Genomic DNA, 18,254 nt, shown 5'->3' on the forward strand with positions numbered 1-18,254 from the left:
CCCGCCTCCTCGGGCTGGTCCCGGGCCACCCTTCCCCTCCCCGCCGCGGCCCGCGGCGCAGAGACTAGCGCGCCGCMGCCGCCATTTTGTGTGTCCCCCAAGGCGCCCCCCAGGCCCGGGCTGCTCCTTCGCCCTCGTCCCCTGCCTGCCCGCCCGCTCGGTCGGGGAAGGCCGGTGTCGCGCCCCCCCCCCCGCTCCGCGCCGCCTCCCCGCCTTGCAGAAATGGGGGGAGGGGGGCAAGGGAAGGACAGCAGCGGGGCGCCGAGCCCCCTCACTCCACCCAGCCACTTCGGCCCACGGCCGCTGCTAGGGGAAACGGAGCCATCGCGACCCTGCAGAGGAAAACGAGCATGTTTCCCGGGAGGGAGAGGGCGCCAGCCCGTCCCTCCCGTGCCGACTGATTGGCCAGGGCCGGGTGCCAGGAGGCCGGGAGCGGGGCCTGGCCGGCCCCGGCACAACCCCGGCCCCCGACATGGCGTCGCAGGTGCTCTCCAAGGCCCTGGTCACCGCAAAATGGCTCTCGGAGGCCATCCGGGCCCAGCGGGTCGGGCCGAGCTTGCGGGTGCTGGACGCCTCCTGGTACCCGCCTCAGGAGCGAAACGCCCGGCAGGAGTTCAAGGAGAGCCACATCCCTGGAGCATCGTTTTTTGACATCGAGGAGTGCAGGGACAAGTCATCCCCGTACGACTTCATGCTGCCCAGCGAGGCCCACTTCGCCGACTACGTGGGACACCTGGGGATCAGCAATGACACCCACGTGGTGGTGTACGATGGGGACAAGCTGGGCACCTTCTACGCCCCCCGTGCCTGGTGGATGTTCCGGGCCTTTGGGCATAAAGATGTCTCCGTGCTGAACGGCGGCTTCAAGAACTGGGTGAAGGAGGGCCACCCCGTGACGGCAGAGATCAGCCAGCCGGCACCGGCAGTCTTCAAGGCCACGCTGAATAAAGCCCTGCTGAAGACCTTTGAGGAGATGATGGAGAACCTGAGTTCCCGGCAGTTCCAGGTGGTGGATTCCCGCCCAGAGGGCCGATTCCGAGGGACCGAACTAGACCAAGGTAAAAAGAAAATAGGAACGGGACCTGCCCTCTGCACTGAGCAGAATGATTGTTGATGTCAGCCTAGGCTAACAACTCATGTCAGCCATCAAACATATTTTTCCAGTGTACAGCCACACCAGTGCCTAACCCCTTGATTTATTTGCATGCTAAGGGATCTACAGTTGAGCATTCAGATTGCCATGCACTCCCAGCATTTTTTTTTCTTGAAGTTGGTTGTAAAGCTGCAGGAGGAARTAATAGAGGAGAGGAAATACTGTGAAGTCTGCAGTTAGTTGGCTCCAGGATCCTCCATCCCACACCCTGCAGAAGTTAATCAGACAATGCAAACATGGGACATAAGAGCTTCCAGAGGGTTGTTTAGGGCCCTATCTAACACTAACAGATGTACACAAACTATCAGTATTCATACAGACACCTCACATAATGAACCAACAAAAGCCCAGGCTGTTTTAGGCAATACTGTAACCCAAAGGATGTTTTTCTCTTTTCTCTGATTCCTAGCTAGTAGAAAATTTGCTTAACTTGATCTTTGTCCTTTGGCTCTTCGCTATAAATCTAACTAGCAAAAGGAAGTAAAGCCTCAAACCTTTCACAAACATATGAGCTGTCCCCTTCTTTCTTCTGGATGCCTAAGGTGACAGAAGCACGGGATTTTGTTACCTTGATGGAATACTGGACGTGGAGGCATTTGAGGTGGGAGAAATGCWGCGCAGTGGGGACAGCTAATAAAGCAGCGCTCCTGAAATGAAATTTGAGTTGATTGTTAAAGGAGGCTGTTACTGTGAAATTTAAGGGTTGATATATTACAGAATAACCTCCCCTCCAAAACAGTCACAGACACAGTTTAAAAATACAGAGTATAAGAAACAAAACCAAGCCCGACTACAGTTACTTGATCTGAGAGAGTTCCCTTCCATAGSAGTGGATGTACAACAGGCTTCTGTGATTCTGTGGCCATGCTGTGCTTTGGCCTTACAGCTGGGGGTTTTATTGTGTATATACTGCTCTACAGCCATTAAGTGTGGAAGTCTTGTCCCACAGATAACAAGCTYTGAGATTTTGATCTTGAAATAAATTCCTATGGACAAACCTCCGCACTGCTTGGCTGTAATGGGTCTGTACACATGGTTCACATAAACTGTTCACACTTCACTGTGAACACCCAAGCACACTTGACCYGTGCTACAGAATGCAAAAGGCAGGAGAGTTAGTGGGAGTGATGGAGGGTACCCTGCATCTCAGGGAAGGATGGGGAGTTAGGCTTATTGCTCATTCTGTTTCTTCACCTACTATAGCCCATCGAAGTGAACCTTGAATTTTAACCTTAAGATGTGAATAAAGTGCTCTTTGCTGGGAGTTGACAGCTTTCACGTTCTCTGCCCCGAAGTGGGAGTTGTTACTAGATGACAAATCCTGTTGCTTCGACAATGTCTTGAAAACAGATTTTTCCTTTGAAATGAGTCAGTGTGGAACAGTTTATTTGTGGTGGTCCGGCTTTGCTTCCTGGAGCACATCCAGCAAGATAAGCATTCTGGCTGCAGATGCTCATTCCCCAATAGCTTGACAGCTTGCTAAACCAAGCTAGCCAATAGCTGCACAACAGCCATCAGTGGGTAAAAGGCAGTGCTTATACCTAAAAGAACAATTTGAAATCAATGCTGATTAATTACAGAGGTCATCCAATCAGGGAGGAGAAATGCTGTATGCAATTTAGAAAAGAAGAATGGTCTTGAGGCTAAAGAACTTGCTGTGTTCTCATGTGATTTCAGTTTAATTATTGCCTCTGCTCTTAACTTTCTAATTAAGTCAATTAATCTCTCCACTTCCATGATCTTCATCTCTGGAAGAGACTAATTTCAGTTTACTCTGTTTGGTTTTCAAACTCCTTATGGTAGGAATTAGCTGCCCCTGTTTTATTTCTGTGCAGCAGCTATCTTGTGGAGGGTCAGATCTCTGTTGTGGTGTTTAAGATAAGCCATACTATGTGGTTAATTTTCAGATGTTCAAGGAGGCTTGCACAGGTTGCCAGGGAATGGAGAAAGATGGATGTATCTTTATGTCAGGTCTCATAGCTCTTAAATATAGGCATTGCTTTGGATGAAAAAGAAGCTTAGGTGTTTGTGTGTGCTGGAATGAGCTCCTCAGATGTGCAACTCTGAGCTATGTACAGAGTGGTTTAAGTGGCGTGTTACTGGATGAACTGTCAAATACAGAGCAAACGCAGGCCCAGCTCTGCTCACTGCCTGTGATTCAGCAGTGGCCAGACTGGGGTCTACAAGGGCATGTCCACTCAGGCACAGTAGGGTACAGATCCAGGAAACCAGCTTGAATTGAGGCAATCCCCACTGATGGGGGCAGTTTATAAAAAATAATTATGAGGGTGGCAGTGCTGACTCCCTCTGAGTATTTGGCATATAAAATACGAAACAAGAATTACAGATTGAACAAATGCATACAGAATAAATGGCAATTTCCAAATTCCTTTAAAGACAACTGGAAAGGGAGACAGACAAGAAATCTTTCATCTAAAAAAGAAGACAAACCCTAAGTTTCATAATGGGCTTCCAGCTATTTTTATTTTTCCTTTTCACTGGCCTCAGCCCTTGAGCCATCCTTGTCTTCCTTGCACATATACTACTCTTCAGGCTTTTCTTGTTTTTCCAGCTTTCATGTGCACCCTGCCCCACAAATACAGCTTTTGCTCTGCTTCAGTATTCAATGGCAGAGTGAGAATGACATGTTGCTACTTCTTCCCTCTCTTCTGTAAGCAGGATGTACAGTCTGAACTGACTAGCTCCACTGTTTACATGAAGGAATACCCTATGCATGACATGGAGAGTGAGAGACTTTGTAAGAGTCTGTTTCATCTCATATAAGCCTGCAGTCCAAAGATGTTCATCTTTGTGACAAGTTTGACAAACATCAGCCACTAGGATCTGCACTGTGCCCATACCAGTTCATAAAGAATTGACTTATCCTAACAATCTACAGTATTTTAACATTGGTAGCAAAGGCATATGGATCTAACTGCCAGGATCTTGCAGGTAGCTGGCCAGGACTGGGCTTAAAGTGTTCTTTCCAGTGAGTTTATGATCGGTTCCATGAGATCATTAATGGTCAATTCCAAGACATATAATTTGAATGAAAGAGAAAGATAAAAAAGGAGACAATGGAGGGGTAATTGGTGGGGAACAACTGTTTATAGTCAGCTGGCTCCAAAACCTCAAGGAGTTAAATATAGACAAGACACATCTTTCATTTTTTTRCTTGATTTTGATCTCTTTAGCTTCTTTGACTAAGAAAGTCCGCTTGGGCTTTTATCAAAGTCAAAAGGAAAATTCTAGAGAATTCTAGAGAWTAAAGAGCTCTAGTCTTAGCTAGATAAATAGTGAATAATAAAAGACAGTGATATTTAAACAGAGAGCCTAACAAATGTGGAAAAGCGGATTAAACACCATAGAAGATCAGATATTAGAGGTTACGAAGTGTGAGGGAGAATTGCCAGAAGCCAAGCTGAGTGAGACTTGGCAAAGGGAATTAAAACAAATAACAAAAGCTGTTGCAGCAAAATGAATAAAAGAAAACAAGGGRAGAAAGAATAAATGGGGTTGCTATGGAGTTAGCAGGGTTTGAAGATGAAAGATTTTTTTTATCTATCCAGACTCTGCTACTGTTTTTTTCTGAAGAAGTCTATAGAATTGGSAGAGGAATAGTAAGAAGAAAGGGAAAGAAGTGGAAACGATCATTTTTAAACAGTCAATAAAAATGTATCGCAGTGTTCAAATCCATCAGGCAGACAATCTCCATTCCAAATACATRTTGAAAATTGGTCATGTGACACTGCAAGTCCATGAGGAAAGACTTTTATTAAGTAGCTCACATTAGAGTATGGTTCTGTAGGGCAAAAACACTAGAAAAGCTTGTATTCATATTTTGGATGTGAAGTGCAGTACAATCCGGGCAGCTATTAATCTATTAGCATAATGCTGATAGACTGGAAGACTTTTCAAAAAACTTAAAGAAAAAGTATTTGAATTGGAGGCAAAGTGGAATACTATACTTTGTTAAACTTACAATGCAACTAAAGGCTATGTTTCTTTGATAATTAAATTGATTTGCCAGTTAAGAGARGTGAGAACATGCATGCCTGTCTGATCCTTTCTTCTGGCCATTGGAAGGAGCTGTGTGGGGTAGATTTGATCCATTTGGACGTGCGTACTTTGTACATAATATTAAATAGACATTTATTATTGTGAGAAGAGGGCAGATAGCACAAGGAACTGACAGAAAGGGGGGTGAGATAAAGGCAGGGAGATAAGAGCAGCTTATGCTGAAAGCAGATGTATTAGGCTGGCAGGAGTTATCAGCAGAGTCCAGTCATTGGGCTTCTGTGTTTTATTTCGTATTCTTGTGAATCATCAGGGCACTGAAAATAGGGCAGCACTACTGAAATGCACAGCTGGCATAGCCTTGGGGAGGTTTAAATGATCATATGCAGAATATGGGATAACCTAACCAACTGGAGTGATAAAAATGGTAGTAGGTATAGTACTACAGAGAGCAAGGCTGAATACCTAGTTGCATTAAATACTTTGCTGCAGGCGTTTCTATTACAAGCTGAGGTCCYATAGTTGGAAGCAACAGAAGAGAGTAGGAAATGGGTGAATTAGTTAATTGCAAGAGCAACAAAATGTGATTTGGCCTTGAAAAGAGCAATTATAAACCTTCTATCTATCAGTCAAGGTGCCAGGAAGCACCACTTCAGAAGGCTGGTGGTCACCTAGAACTGATTCTAGGGTGGCCGAGGCAGTGAAGAGCRTATCTAACCAAACCTTATTGGGTTTAGGCTAAGGGCCTGATGGCTGATGGAAGTGCTGAGTACTTGCCATAAATATATTGAAGTGAAACCAGAAATGAAAAAAAGTTGTTTCAGACAAAGGGCAATGTTAGCTCAAGGATAAATGGTATATGGACTGACCACGACACACTTAATTTGGAAATGAATGTTCCTCCTTATTTGAGCAGGGTGGTGTCTCCRTGGGAGGGCTTATGGCAAGGATTCTAACTGTTTCTGAGATGGATACTTTATGAGAGGGAGCYTTTAACCTGGTTACTGTAATAGCTGGGAGCAAGGCTCTGTAACTCTAGGATTCCTTCCTGGAGTTTTTAAGTGTGACTAAGTGAACCTGGCATGGAGTATCCTCTGTATTATGTGAGGYAGGAGTGGATGTATCCTCTCCCCATTCCAGATCCCAGCTATGTCCAGTCTCGCCTTCTGGTCTTGTGTTTTTTTGCTCTTGTCCTAGCGTGGAGTGAGCTGATAAGATTTCCTCTACCACTCAAGATTACTAGATCGTAAGCAGTCCAAGTGATTGCAGTTATGCAATGTCAGCTAGTTCTTTCAGCTGAACACCCACATACATGAACAAATGCTGTTTCCACAGAATTTCCTATTTTTCACTCACAGACCGCAAGCACTGGTCTTTCTGGCTCCAACAGACTTTCAAATATTTGGAGCAAAGAAATATCCCTATAGGTCAGAGACAAAAATGCTTTAAAATGAGACTGCTCTTTTCAGATCTGCTCAGCTTGTAACTGAAAATTTGTGGTCTCCAGTAAGAGGGGAGGGATATAACTCGTTCTCTTCTGCTCCCCACTGTAAGATGTGTGAACAGTCTAGAAAAGCTCTCGTGAACATTGGGCCTGGAACAGCTAAGAAGAGAATCAGTGGCCCAGCAAGCTTCTTCTGGTAAGAGCTGAGGCTTCTTAGTTCAGCTCCAAGCCTTCTTGGTCTCAATACGCTTCCCCTGTGCTCTAGGATGGAGGGGTAGTTTAAGACCACTGTTCTGTGGAATCGTCTGTGTTGGTGTGATTATTAGTACTGCAGCAGAGGCTAGCAGAAATCCCTCAGCAAAGCAGAGAATCAGGACCATTGACTCTGGAAAAATGATAGCTTAACCCAGATCTGTAATTGTTTTCCCGGTAAGATCATCTGCATTCTGAGAACTGTGAAAAAGGTTTTCTTACACTTCTCCTTTTCTTCCTATTTTTCTATTTTCTTTTTTTTTAATTCTCCCTCTGTCACACAGAGGCTGTGTTAATGACAGTGGGTTTTGCAATTATCTGTACTTCAAAGACAGGAACTGATAAGCTGTTGTTTTCTGGAACTGGAAAAAAAAAACATGTGATGAAACTACCAGTCCAAAGCACTGCATATTTTAACATAAACTCCAAACACAGCCAGAAGTCAGAGCAGTTATCCTCCTAACTTTTCCCTGAAATGCTGAATGCTCCTGAGGGACACATGAGATGKCTAGTGGACAGAAGTGTCAGATTACCAAGGCACTGGGAGTGGGTGAATCAAGAGGCAAACAGGGTCCATCTGGGAGAGCTTTTGTGAAACTGACTCAGGGCAGGTCTCAGTCTTTGCTCTGCTATGCAAAAATCACCTACTCATGATTCCCCGAAACCCTGTCTTCCTGTTATGATGTGGTCTCCAGGAGTGATGAAACTGCAGTGTCATTATGACACCTAAAGCCAGTCTCTGACTAAATATACTTTAAGCATTTGGCTTTGACAAAGGTTCTTTGCCCCAGTCTCTCCTCCCTCTCCTGAAATCAGTTAGCCTGTAGACGTTTGGGGCAAATTGAAAGCTCTTAATGAAACAGAGATTACTGTTTCTGTGAAACTTTCCCAGGGCTCTCTCCTTAGAGGTTCAAACCTAGCTAGGACTAGTCCCTGGAATGCGTTTTAAACCTAATATTTAGTATTTCCTGCTCCATGGAGACTTTATTCAAAGCCTGTCAAATCATTGGTAAAAATTCCTTTGAGTGTAATGGATTTTGATTATGCCTATAGCGACAGAGTTTGAATTTCAAGGGCATGATGAAAATCTTATCCATCACATTTTTATTTCTGCTTCTCTCTAAAGACTTTATTGTTGAGMTCCAGCTTTCAGCTTGCCAAAAGTGGTCAGTTATATCAGCAGAAAAACAGAACCCATGCTGATTTCATCCAAGGAGTAGATAAAAAGCGATGCAGAATCTAAATTCACACTTCTCTGACCCTGTTGCCCTGAGATGGCTTTCTCAACAGTAATATGTCTGGCTTTAAGGTTGCTTTACTGTTCTGAAATAGGATCTTATGGTGACAAAAGAATAAACTGTGAACAGGGAACTACTTTTACAAATTTCACACGAGCCACTTTTTTTTGTTTCTGAGAGTTCTGTTACACTGCTGTAGACAGCAGACATACTTGGAAAAGGCCAGAAAATATCCCGCAACATTTCTCTTTACACAATTTTCATTAATGTCTTTGTTAGGATCTTTCCTGTGTTGGTTCTTTGATTCTTGTCACATTTAGGTCTTCCAAAGCCTCTAAATTCCTACTGCCCATTGCTTGCAGTGGGGTAATAGTTCCCTAAATATCCTGGAAGATTTGACTTTAGCAGTGCCAAATAATCTTTATCTTCCTCTTCTTAGCACTGTACTGTTTTGCATCTTCATCATCACTTGAAACAAATGAGTATCTTGAAGAGAGAGACTAGGAGCACCTGCAGTGATGTCTCTCTTTAATGTCGTTTTTGTAGGTGTCTCTCATCACCTACATTAACTCTTCCCTGCTAACATTTCCTTTTCTTCTCTACTCTTGCAGGGCTGGAATCTGGTCATATTCCCGGTTCTGTGAACATACCATTCCACTCATTCCTAACAGAAGCTGGCCATGAGAAGAGTCTTGAGGAGATCCAACAAATGTTCCAGGAGAAGAAAGTCAATCTCTCAAAGCCACTGACTGCTACATGCCGCAAAGGGGTCACAGCATGCCACATTGCCTTGGCAGCCTACCTGTGTGGCAAGCCTGATGTAGCTGTTTATGATGGTTCCTGGTCAGAGTGGTTCCATCGTGCCCCACCTCAGTACAAGGTCTCTGAGTTGAAGCGCAACAAGGCCTAGAAGGAAAATTATTGCCTTGGGCAATGAATCTAGCAGCCGTCTTCAGCTCAGAGTAGAGGGAAAGAGAGGAGGTGGAAATACAGGAAAAACATGCTGGTTTATATTTGGACAATTTTTCTAAGAATGATCAGTAGAGTTTTTATCCCATCTTTCAATTTCTCATAATGAATAAAATCTGCTACTAAGATGATGCAAGTGTGAATATCTCTAATTGTTCTCTGTAGCCCGTGACCTCCTTGTACTGGCTGTGAAAGGCAGCTTTTTTTAAATGAGGGAAARTTGTACCCTTGAGGCTTTCAGAAATTCCTGTGTTCTGGTGAGAGCTCAGATCCATGGTGTAACACAACAGAGGAAGAGTGTGGAGCTAAAATACAGCACTGGATGCTGAACACAGGAGCTCTGTCTGTCACTGACTCAATGTGAGACCTTTAGCCAACCAACCATCTCTTCTTTTCTGCTGTGGAAATTGTGTGCACCTTCCCTTACCTCTCTGAGGGGACTTGTTGAGCCTGTGGGAAGTGTTTAGAGATGCTAAGAGGCCCAGTTATGCTAAAATAACAATATTGTTGATTATCATGTTTGTGTTATGAAAGCCTCCAAGAAATCCTGCTTACATGATGAGAACTTATGGGCACAGGTGCGTTATGAGACATGAGTTTTTTAGTCTCTTTCTTGTTTTTTCAATCTATAAGGATGACCTTGATCTCTGCCATGTTTATTATGGTTCCCATGGTAACTACAGCTCACAGATAGAGGGAGGGTTGTTCCCTAGCAACTGTCTCTGGTGTTTACCCTTCATTCCACCTCCATACCTGGACTTCAGCAGGACCTGCCTGGTTGTAAGAATAACTTTGGCATCTCATCAGAGACCATGAATCAGGTGAGAGAAGTGATAATGGAAGATGCTTTGCCTCTTGCTAAAACCTAGATTCTTTCTTCAGTATGAAAAAAAGCTGAAAAGATCCAGTTTTACTTTGACATTCATGGGGCTTCTCAGGCCTAGAAAGTTGCTGCGATCTCCTATTTTGAAGGCCAAGCCAGATTTGGAAGACATATTAGACCATTCTTGACCACATCTAGTGACTGGTAAGAAAGTCATAGCAATTCCTACACCTGTCTGAGGAAGTCTGGATGGCTAGAAGTCAGGAAAGTGAGGGTGAGGGTTTGGGGCTAGGCTAAACATTTATTCTTTTTTTTCAGGAAAAAAATGGATAAGTTTTATTATTTTTAGCTCTTCGACCAAGATATGTCTTTTCTGGTATGTCTGCATATTGTCACTTGCAAAGTTGGTTTAAATGTTACCCAGGAGGGTGGTTAGAGGGATAGTGTAGTGGTTATCACATCTGCTTTACACACTGAAGATCCTGGGTTCAAGCCCCAGTGGAACCAGCACCAGGAGATCTTTGGGAGGTTGGACTAGGTGATCTCCAGAGGTCTCTTCCAACCTTACTGATTCTGTGATTCTAGCACTATAAGCATATGATTGCCCTTCTGTCTGTGAAAGCAGCAGAAATTCAGGCAGCCTCACAGTTTAGGGTTAGGTTTAGCTCAGTCGGTTAGAGCGTGGTGCTAATAATGCCAAGGTCACAGGTTCGATCYCTGTACAGGCCACTCATTTGGGGATTGGACTAAATGATCTCCAGAGGTCCTTTCCAACCTTACTGATTCTATGGTAGAATGATCCAAGAGTCCTTCCTGGCATGAAGATACCAGAATCTCAGGGTGGCACCTTGACTTTGGACAGCTCAAAAGTAAAATAAACAATAAGCAGTGATAACAACATCAAATCCAATTACAAACCAGAAGGTAGGAACTACAGCAGAACTTCAGTGGTGTTTTGTCTAGGAGGAACTAGGGAAATGAAAGTTATCAATGATAGGGATTTGAGATATTAGCATGTTGCCTCTATATATAGAAATTCTGAATTAAAAGAGGTGCATTGAAGTGAGAGAAGAGGAATTTCTACAACAGCAGACTGGAGAGAAAGTTCTTTCCATTGGATATAATAACAATAATGACCGTATTTCAGTGCTATGTAGGAGGTGGGAATTAACAGGAGTTTATTTAGRAACAGATTCCTGCAATCATATGTAAATGTTTGGTTCCTCTTTAAAAGAGATTAAAAGCAATACAGAAAAGAAGCTGATCCTACCATATGAGCCATGCACTGGCTTCCCCTCTACATTTCTTGTGGCCCTTGTCTTTTTATGGAAGAGGCATTTTCTCTTACTACATTTGTGTAGCATGCAGCACTGAGTCTTGGAGCCAGACTGATTGAGTAAATCCAGTTTCAGGATCCCAATATTGCATCAGACATGCTATAGCAAAATGCTGGTACAGTGTAAAACACAAGCTGCCAGTTCAAATCAGTCCTGAGAATTCCTATGAGTTAACTTTAAAGCAGTAGGATTCCTGCTCCAAGAGACCGTCTCTTTTCCAGTAACTAGCATTAAGAGCAGAAAGTAAGCATAAATGTCATATCATGAGCTAATTCAGCAAATGCAAACATATATCCCTGCCTGATCAAAATCATATTTGTACTGCTGCCAGAGCCAGCAGGTTCACAAATACTGTATTCACCATCATTGGCCATGTCATTAGTTGTAACCCATCATGGATTTCACATGAGCTAAGCTTACAGAGTCCTGCTGGGATGAGGARCACAGAATAGCAGCAGCAGGATAGGACTGAGGATATGCAGAYTTTCCTTCTGCATGAAAGGGCATAAGCTTCCTTTAAGTACAGGAGACAGGCAGAACCTCAGAGCTGGTTTTGCAAGGGTTAGGTGTTGGATCAATCACATCAGCAGAGCTAGCAAAGCAATACAGGGAATAGTTACTGCCAGAATCAGGGAAGAAACCTCACTTCCTCTGCATATTCAGCAATGGCTGCATATGCAGCCATTTTATGTTCGCTACTTCCTCTCCATGTTTGTCTAGCTTTACTTTAAAGCATGGAAGGAATGAACTGTTAAAATTGCACATTGCAGCCTGGGAATRGAAGTCTTGACTGAAGCGCCTGTAGGTGCTTTAGAATAGATAATGAAGTTTTCACTGATTTCTTTTTCTGTTTTGGCCTGTTTCTTCACTACTGCTTATAAAAATTCTTGCAGCTCAGTATTCCTCAGAGGCACTGCTTGACCATGTCCTAGGCAGGCTGTTAATGTCAAATCCTGCAGAACTACAGTTTTTTAATCTGAAAGGATCATGGGTTGTAGGACCAACCATACAGTCTGGTGTGGACAGTCCTATCTTGATCTAGAGAGGTAAATTCCACATTTGCTTGAGAATATTCTACATCTCAGAAAGATGACCAGATGGGCAAGACTTCAGTCTTCTTCATTCCCTTCTCTGAGCCTGACACAGAATTTATTTCTCTTGCAAGGAGGTGCCACATGCCTTAGCTTCCCCGACACCTGACCTGGCAAAAAGTGACTCTGTGCTGGATGGCAGTTCATCAGGTAAGCAAGGTAGCAGAGAAACTGTCCCTTATTCAGAGCTTGTTTTGCAACACAGCTTAGGAGGGAGATTATCATTGCCTCTCTTTATAGTCTCTAAATTCGAATGTACACTATGTGGGTGAAAACTATACAGACAGGGGATCCCATGTGTCTGTGGGCTGATGGGTTACAGTCCCTCTGAGAATGTGTCCCCTACAGGTGGACTTGTCTTCCTACTTCCCTGAACAGGTGCAAAAAGCCAATGCTGTGCTGTAAACTCCTCAACAGATACCAATGCATAGCAGAAGCTGTCAGTGCACATTTGTGTATGTTTGGAGGGGCCACCTAAATGTAAGAAAGGATAAAGCTTTTTGTGCACATTCACCACAAGATTTTTACCTGCACATTTCTGTGTATGATCATTTATCAAGAATATATGAGAATCCTTAGGAACTGGATTCATCTGGTTCAGTGGGAGCAGGAAGTTTGATATAGTGCTGCTAGGTATTTTTCTTTTCCTTTGCTCTTTGAGACCATTGATTCTTCTTTTTTTGTCTGACAATGACACCATGATATGTTTGGTTGTTGCCAGCTTCRCTTAAGGTACTACCTATCATCAAAACAGTAATAGATGCATTGTACTGTTCCTTTTGTCTTTTAAGTGGAACCTGGGGAAGTGAGAAAGGAGCATCTTCCAGCAGGCTCACGGCCCAGCAGCCGGAGAACATCTCTACAGAGTTCCAGCAGAACCTCTTGGAAGATCGCCAAAGGCCCATCAGCTCAGGGAGTTACAAAGAACTCCACATCTGTCAAATATCAGGCATCTCCTTCTGCAAAGTGTGTTCAGAATAAAAGCCACAGCAAACAGAGTTTCCAGGCCAAAACTTCCTCCATTACAGATCTTCATTCAAGAAGACTTGAAGAGGAAGGAGGAGATACTTCTGCCACGAAAGACCCAGCAGTGAGGCATGAACTAAGAGGGAGGAACAGCAGTTTCCGCCTCTCTGCACTGTCCAGGCAGAAGGAGGCAGAAGACAAACCAAGCTCAAATGCCAAAGAACCACCAGCAGGCCAGCACCGAACACTGGGGTCTAGGGTGCCTGGATCTCCCCAGAAGACCACAAAGGCCAACTACAAAGAGGCCAAGGAAACCCGCTGCAGATTAAGTGCCAAAGAGTCCTTAGCATCATTAGGGCAAGATGTGAAAGCAGAGGGGAAGCTTCTTCTGGAGAAGAAAAACACCTTAATGCATGCTAACAGCAAATATAAGTCTGTCAGTGCAGATGAACTTACCAGCAGTGAAGAGGTACTGGAGGAAGCAGTTTTGTATGCCCTTTGAGGCAGGTTGAGGAATGTTTCTATGGTGTAGCAGGRGGGCTGAGTGGGTGGAATATAAGCTGTTTCTAGATGACATTTAGGGGAATAGATTTGGGATTCACACTGAGGTGTAGTAGGACATTCCACAGACAGCCTGTCCCATCTTTTTTTTCATTTTATTTTCCCCTCCCCTTTCATTTCTGTAGTCTCTGTAGTCAGCAACAGAGTCCCAACTCAACAAGGCAAAGCAGTGTGGTACCAGGACTCAGTCCACGGCCAAAACAATGTCAGCTCTTTCTAATTTGCACCCATTTGCACCAGTGTCAGTTGGCCTGTGCAGTTACAATGGCTATAGAGGCTACTGACTCAAGGACAGACTTGGATCAGGGATATTAGTCATAGCTCAAAGACTTATACAAGGATGGAAATACCAGAAGGAGTTTGGTGCACTTAAGAAGTATGAACTGAAACTGGTTCCATGTTGTTCATATTTTCAGGAACGGCAGGCTCTGTGCAAAGCAGGACTAATCATAGGGCAGAAAAGGCTCAGCGACCGCACTGAGATGCTGCAAAACCCTCTGACCTCTACATCTTTTGCTGATTACTACCAGCTGGGTTTTAATCTGAGGTCAAATATCTTCCAAGGTGAGGGGATGCACATACCTATGCTCGATCTTCAAAGTTGGGCCATTTATGCTGGGTCTGGGCCCTGGACATCTGCAGTGGTTTGGGTAGAGGTCTGATTGTAGGTGTCCCTCATCTTCTTGCTTTTTCCATCCATGGCACTCCTTTCAGGCTTTAGCCCTTGAGGAAATAAAAGTTACAGCCTCTCTCTCTACATATTCCATCCCTTTCTTTTCTCATCTTCCACTCTTTTTTTTTGTCAAGGTAGGAAAAGTGAAGTTTTATCATGCCTCCATCCTCCATGTCCTGGACTTCCCCAATGGACAGCATTTGCAACTAAAAGTCCCCTATTAGTTCCAATCCCCTGTTGCCTCCAATTCCAATAGTGACTTTTTTTTCTCATCAAAGCCTTTAGAAATATGGCGTTCTGAAATGTCTTCCATTTCCACATGTCTTCTGAAATGTCTGAAATATTTCCACAGTCCCCAGCGATCTCTCCATTTAAGCAAATACGAGGAACAAAGCATTCATCACATTCTTGTTGCCACTGTATCCAAGAATCTCTGAAATAAATGTCTCTTTTTCTAGTTTATCATGTACCRCTATGAGTCAGATTCCTGTCCTTATGCAATATGTTCCATGACAATACCTAGGAAACTTGCTGAATATTGAAAACCGCACTGTCCTCGGCTTTATGCAGTCACATAGGAGAGAAGGATATCTTGCTCCAGGGAACTCAAAGTCATTATCATCAAGGAGAGGGTACAATAAAAAAGGAGRTAAAAAGGGATGAGAGATGATAATAAAGCCCCCCAAATGGCTAAAAGTTGAGGTAAACAGAAAAGTCAGAGTCTAGTGAGTGGGAGCTATCTGTAAGAATTATGGCAGAAAAGGAGCTCAAGAAGGCCTTGAGTGGTAAGATAGTGCTTTTTGTGAAGCTGTACTATTGAGTAGGAAGTTATTCACATGGATGAGGGGATTCAAAAGGAGATCAAGTTGGTACTTGAGTGAAGAAGGGGCACTGGAATACAAATAAAGATGGTACTATGCTGTACCCTCTATKTATAGCTCATATTTCAAAATGAAAAGCAGTTAAACTGGCAAACACAGCTCCTGCCTGTGTGATGGTGAGGCTGTTATTCAGCACCTAGCCATACATCTAATAAAAGATACTGGAGTCAATACACATCTTTTCCTGTGCCTTTGAAATTGCTGATGTGGCTCCCCTGCAGGCCTGCAGTAGGGTGATTTCTGCATACTATTCCTCATTTGCTGTTCCTTACAGGTGGCCCACTGGAGAGCAGAAGCTTGATGAAAGATTCATACACCCCTGACGTAATTCAGAAAGCAATCAGAGATCCAAAGAATTGGCATGGAAGGAGGACTGATGAGCTAGGTATGCCTTCTGTCGGGAAAAATATGTTGTTGAACTTCTGAGATGGGTGTTACTTCTGCCAAGGATAAAGAATGGGTATGGGCAAATGGGGGGACTGCACACTGGCATTTTCACAAGAAAGGAGCTCTGCGGCTAGAAAGGTCCCTGAGGAGTAATACTATTAGAAGAGGAACTATAACTGAACTATGATTTGCCTTCTTTACAGGGAGATGGCATCAGAAAAATGCCCTAAATCTTAACCTGCAGAAAGCATTTGAAGAGAAATATGGGAAGAACAAAGGCAAGCCTTAGAAGAATAAGGTTAGGGATTGGAGTGCTTTCAACAAGGGATCTTCTTCTTCAACCATCTAATAAACCTCCATATAAGCCTTCTGCCAATTGCTTGTTAGGTGTCAACAGCAGGTGTGTTGGTCGTGCTCTCTTCTCTTCCCAGTTAGGGAGTCTTCTGGAAGTGGAATGCCAGAGAAAATATATGTATATGGAAAAGAAATTTGCTTTGTTGGTCACTGGTAAGTTGAGCCTCAATGGGATGTGAGATACACACCCTGCAGAGGGTAGAGGGATGAAGTGATGAGAGGAGACCAAATAGAAATTCATTTGCTCACCACATAAGGTGGAATAGGATGTATGAGGCAGGACCAGGAATCCCACTGGGTGGCATGGAGGATGAGAGGAGAATGAACATGTTTTTTAAATGACACCCTCCTCGTGACCTGGTCGTAGTGCTGGGTTATTAAGTGGGACCTAGACAGAATGCCAAGGAAGGGAGATGGGTATGGGTGTGGATGTTTATGTGTATGTGCGTGTATAAAAGTTTGTCAAAAGATTCATGATACTTCARTGTCTGTCCCAGCAAACCAGACAGAAGGAAATACCCAGAGGATACACAGGGAACAAACCAGGGTCACCCAAGAGCCTAAGTGCTGCCTACCTTTTCAATCCTAATGGCTGTAAAACTCTCACACAGCTTCAGAGCTGGAGGTGTATAGCAACAAGGCACACTAGGCAAAGAACCAGATGCCTGTTGATGCTTTCCAGGGGAATTCAGACTCATAATTATGCTTCTTAGGCATCAGTGTCCATGCAGTCACTCAGGGGCAAATCCAAATGGTTGGCAACAGATGCCTATGTGGAGTAGGAAAGGAAGTTTCTCTGCACACAGTTCTGGTTTTGTTGTTATGTCTGTCACTTGGAAGGTATCATGGAAAGTTTTTGCCTAGGCAGGAAGCAGCAATATTGCTAGGAAAACAAATAGAAACTCACCTGAGAAGAGAAGGTATTCACTAAGGCCCACAAAATTTTCAGGCTATGCTAATGCAAATACAAACCRAGCCATTCCACCTAAAGGAAACGGGAAAGCTACAAAAAGCCCCTGGACTTCTCCAGTCTGCCGCTCACCCTGCCGTGTGACTGGACTATTACTGAACCTCTCATAACCCATACTCACCTCTGCTAACCCTTCCCCCACCTCCAAGATAAATGTCTCTTAGAAACACGTCTCCACCATACAGTCTATGTAATCTGAAGTCCAGAGAGTGTGTCGAAAGAATAACTCAAGATCACCCAAGAGCTTGAATGCTGCTATATAACCAGGGAATATGCTGACTGCATAAAAGCAGTGAAGTAAGTTAAAATATAACTAGTGATTATCATGTGATAATCATTTTCCAACAGCAATAATTAACCACTTGGGATTCAGATGTTTCCAAGCACATGCACAAGTCTTTCAAACTGAGGAGACTGCCCGAATGGCAATGTGTAGAAATCTCCCTGTGTGTTTCCGTGTGCATCAGTACAAGAGGTCCCTGTCTTCGCACTCAGTACTCTGGCTTCAGCTGAACAGCAGGGCTCTGTACCACCACCCTGTTCTGCATGTTGTRTACAGCACTGATTACCGGCATGACTCCAACTACATAATAAACTCTGTCGTCTGATCCTGCAGCAAGTCTTAAACCAGAATCAATGGACCTGAAAAGAAACCKACAGATGTTGTTTGGCACACGGAAAGCAGAAACTCAGGCACAGTTAGCTAATACAGGTATAAGTTCTTAATATAAGGCTAAATCAACACACAAATTTACAAGTCTCTTTCTAATGTCTGAGCAGACACTACAAAATTCTGGTACAACTTGGAACAAATGCACTTTGCTATCTATGAAATGCTAAGGAAGATCAGGAAAGGACTAGAAAAATCTTAATTGTGAGCCACTATCCTGTGCCACAAACTGTGTTGTTTGTCTCTTGCTGTGAAGAACAGTAATCACTTTATACACTTTTTACAAATTAAAATAATATGTTTATAAGCACTTAAATAATGCAAAATAGTTGGCATTATGTAATGCAGCGAAACAGAAGATATCTGATTGATGCCAAGTGAACACATACGCATGGTAATCCTTTTTCATCTTCCTCTCTGCTTTGCCAAATGATACAGCACAGCCAGAGGTAAAAACTTTCTGATAGC

At 43.6% G+C, this 18,254-nt stretch overlaps 2 protein-coding genes across 2 annotated transcripts; both read left to right on the forward strand.

The window, feature by feature from the left end:
• Positions 1 to 199: 199 nt before the first annotated feature.
• On the forward strand, positions 200 to 9,204 carry LOC146585159 (thiosulfate sulfurtransferase). Its single transcript, XM_085323454.1, has 2 exons — positions 200 to 1,058; positions 8,716 to 9,204. The coding sequence occupies exons 1-2, from the start codon at positions 473 to 475 to the stop codon at positions 9,012 to 9,014; spliced, it is 885 nt and encodes a 294-aa protein (XP_085179580.1). The 5' UTR covers positions 200 to 472; the 3' UTR covers positions 9,015 to 9,204.
• A 425-nt stretch (positions 9,205 to 9,629) lies between these two features.
• On the forward strand, positions 9,630 to 16,362 carry CIMIP4 (ciliary microtubule inner protein 4). Its single transcript, XM_085323452.1, has 6 exons — positions 9,630 to 9,894; positions 12,399 to 12,474; positions 13,116 to 13,759; positions 14,268 to 14,415; positions 15,680 to 15,790; positions 15,996 to 16,362. The coding sequence occupies exons 1-6, from the start codon at positions 9,886 to 9,888 to the stop codon at positions 16,079 to 16,081; spliced, it is 1,074 nt and encodes a 357-aa protein (XP_085179578.1). The 5' UTR covers positions 9,630 to 9,885; the 3' UTR covers positions 16,082 to 16,362.
• Positions 16,363 to 18,254: the final 1,892 nt, after the last annotated feature.

This window comes from Rhea americana, unplaced genomic scaffold, assembly GCF_003343005.1.
Source record: "Rhea americana isolate MKP2758 unplaced genomic scaffold, rheAme1 scaffold_85, whole genome shotgun sequence".
Classification (NCBI taxonomy): Eukaryota; Metazoa; Chordata; class Aves; order Rheiformes; family Rheidae; genus Rhea; species Rhea americana.

Coding starts and splice junctions, on each gene's coding strand:
- LOC146585159 (XM_085323454.1), top strand. CDS start 473: ATGGCGTCGCAGGTGCTCTCCAAGGCCCTGGTCACCGCAAAATGGCTC. Junction 1,059..8,715: donor AGGGACCGAACTAGACCAAG/GTAAAAAGAAAA, acceptor CTACTCTTGCAG/GGCTGGAATCTGGTCATATT.
- CIMIP4 (XM_085323452.1), top strand. Junction 13,760..14,267: donor AACTTACCAGCAGTGAAGAG/GTACTGGAGGAA, acceptor TCATATTTTCAG/GAACGGCAGGCTCTGTGCAA. Junction 15,791..15,995: donor AAGGAGGACTGATGAGCTAG/GTATGCCTTCTG, acceptor CCTTCTTTACAG/GGAGATGGCATCAGAAAAAT.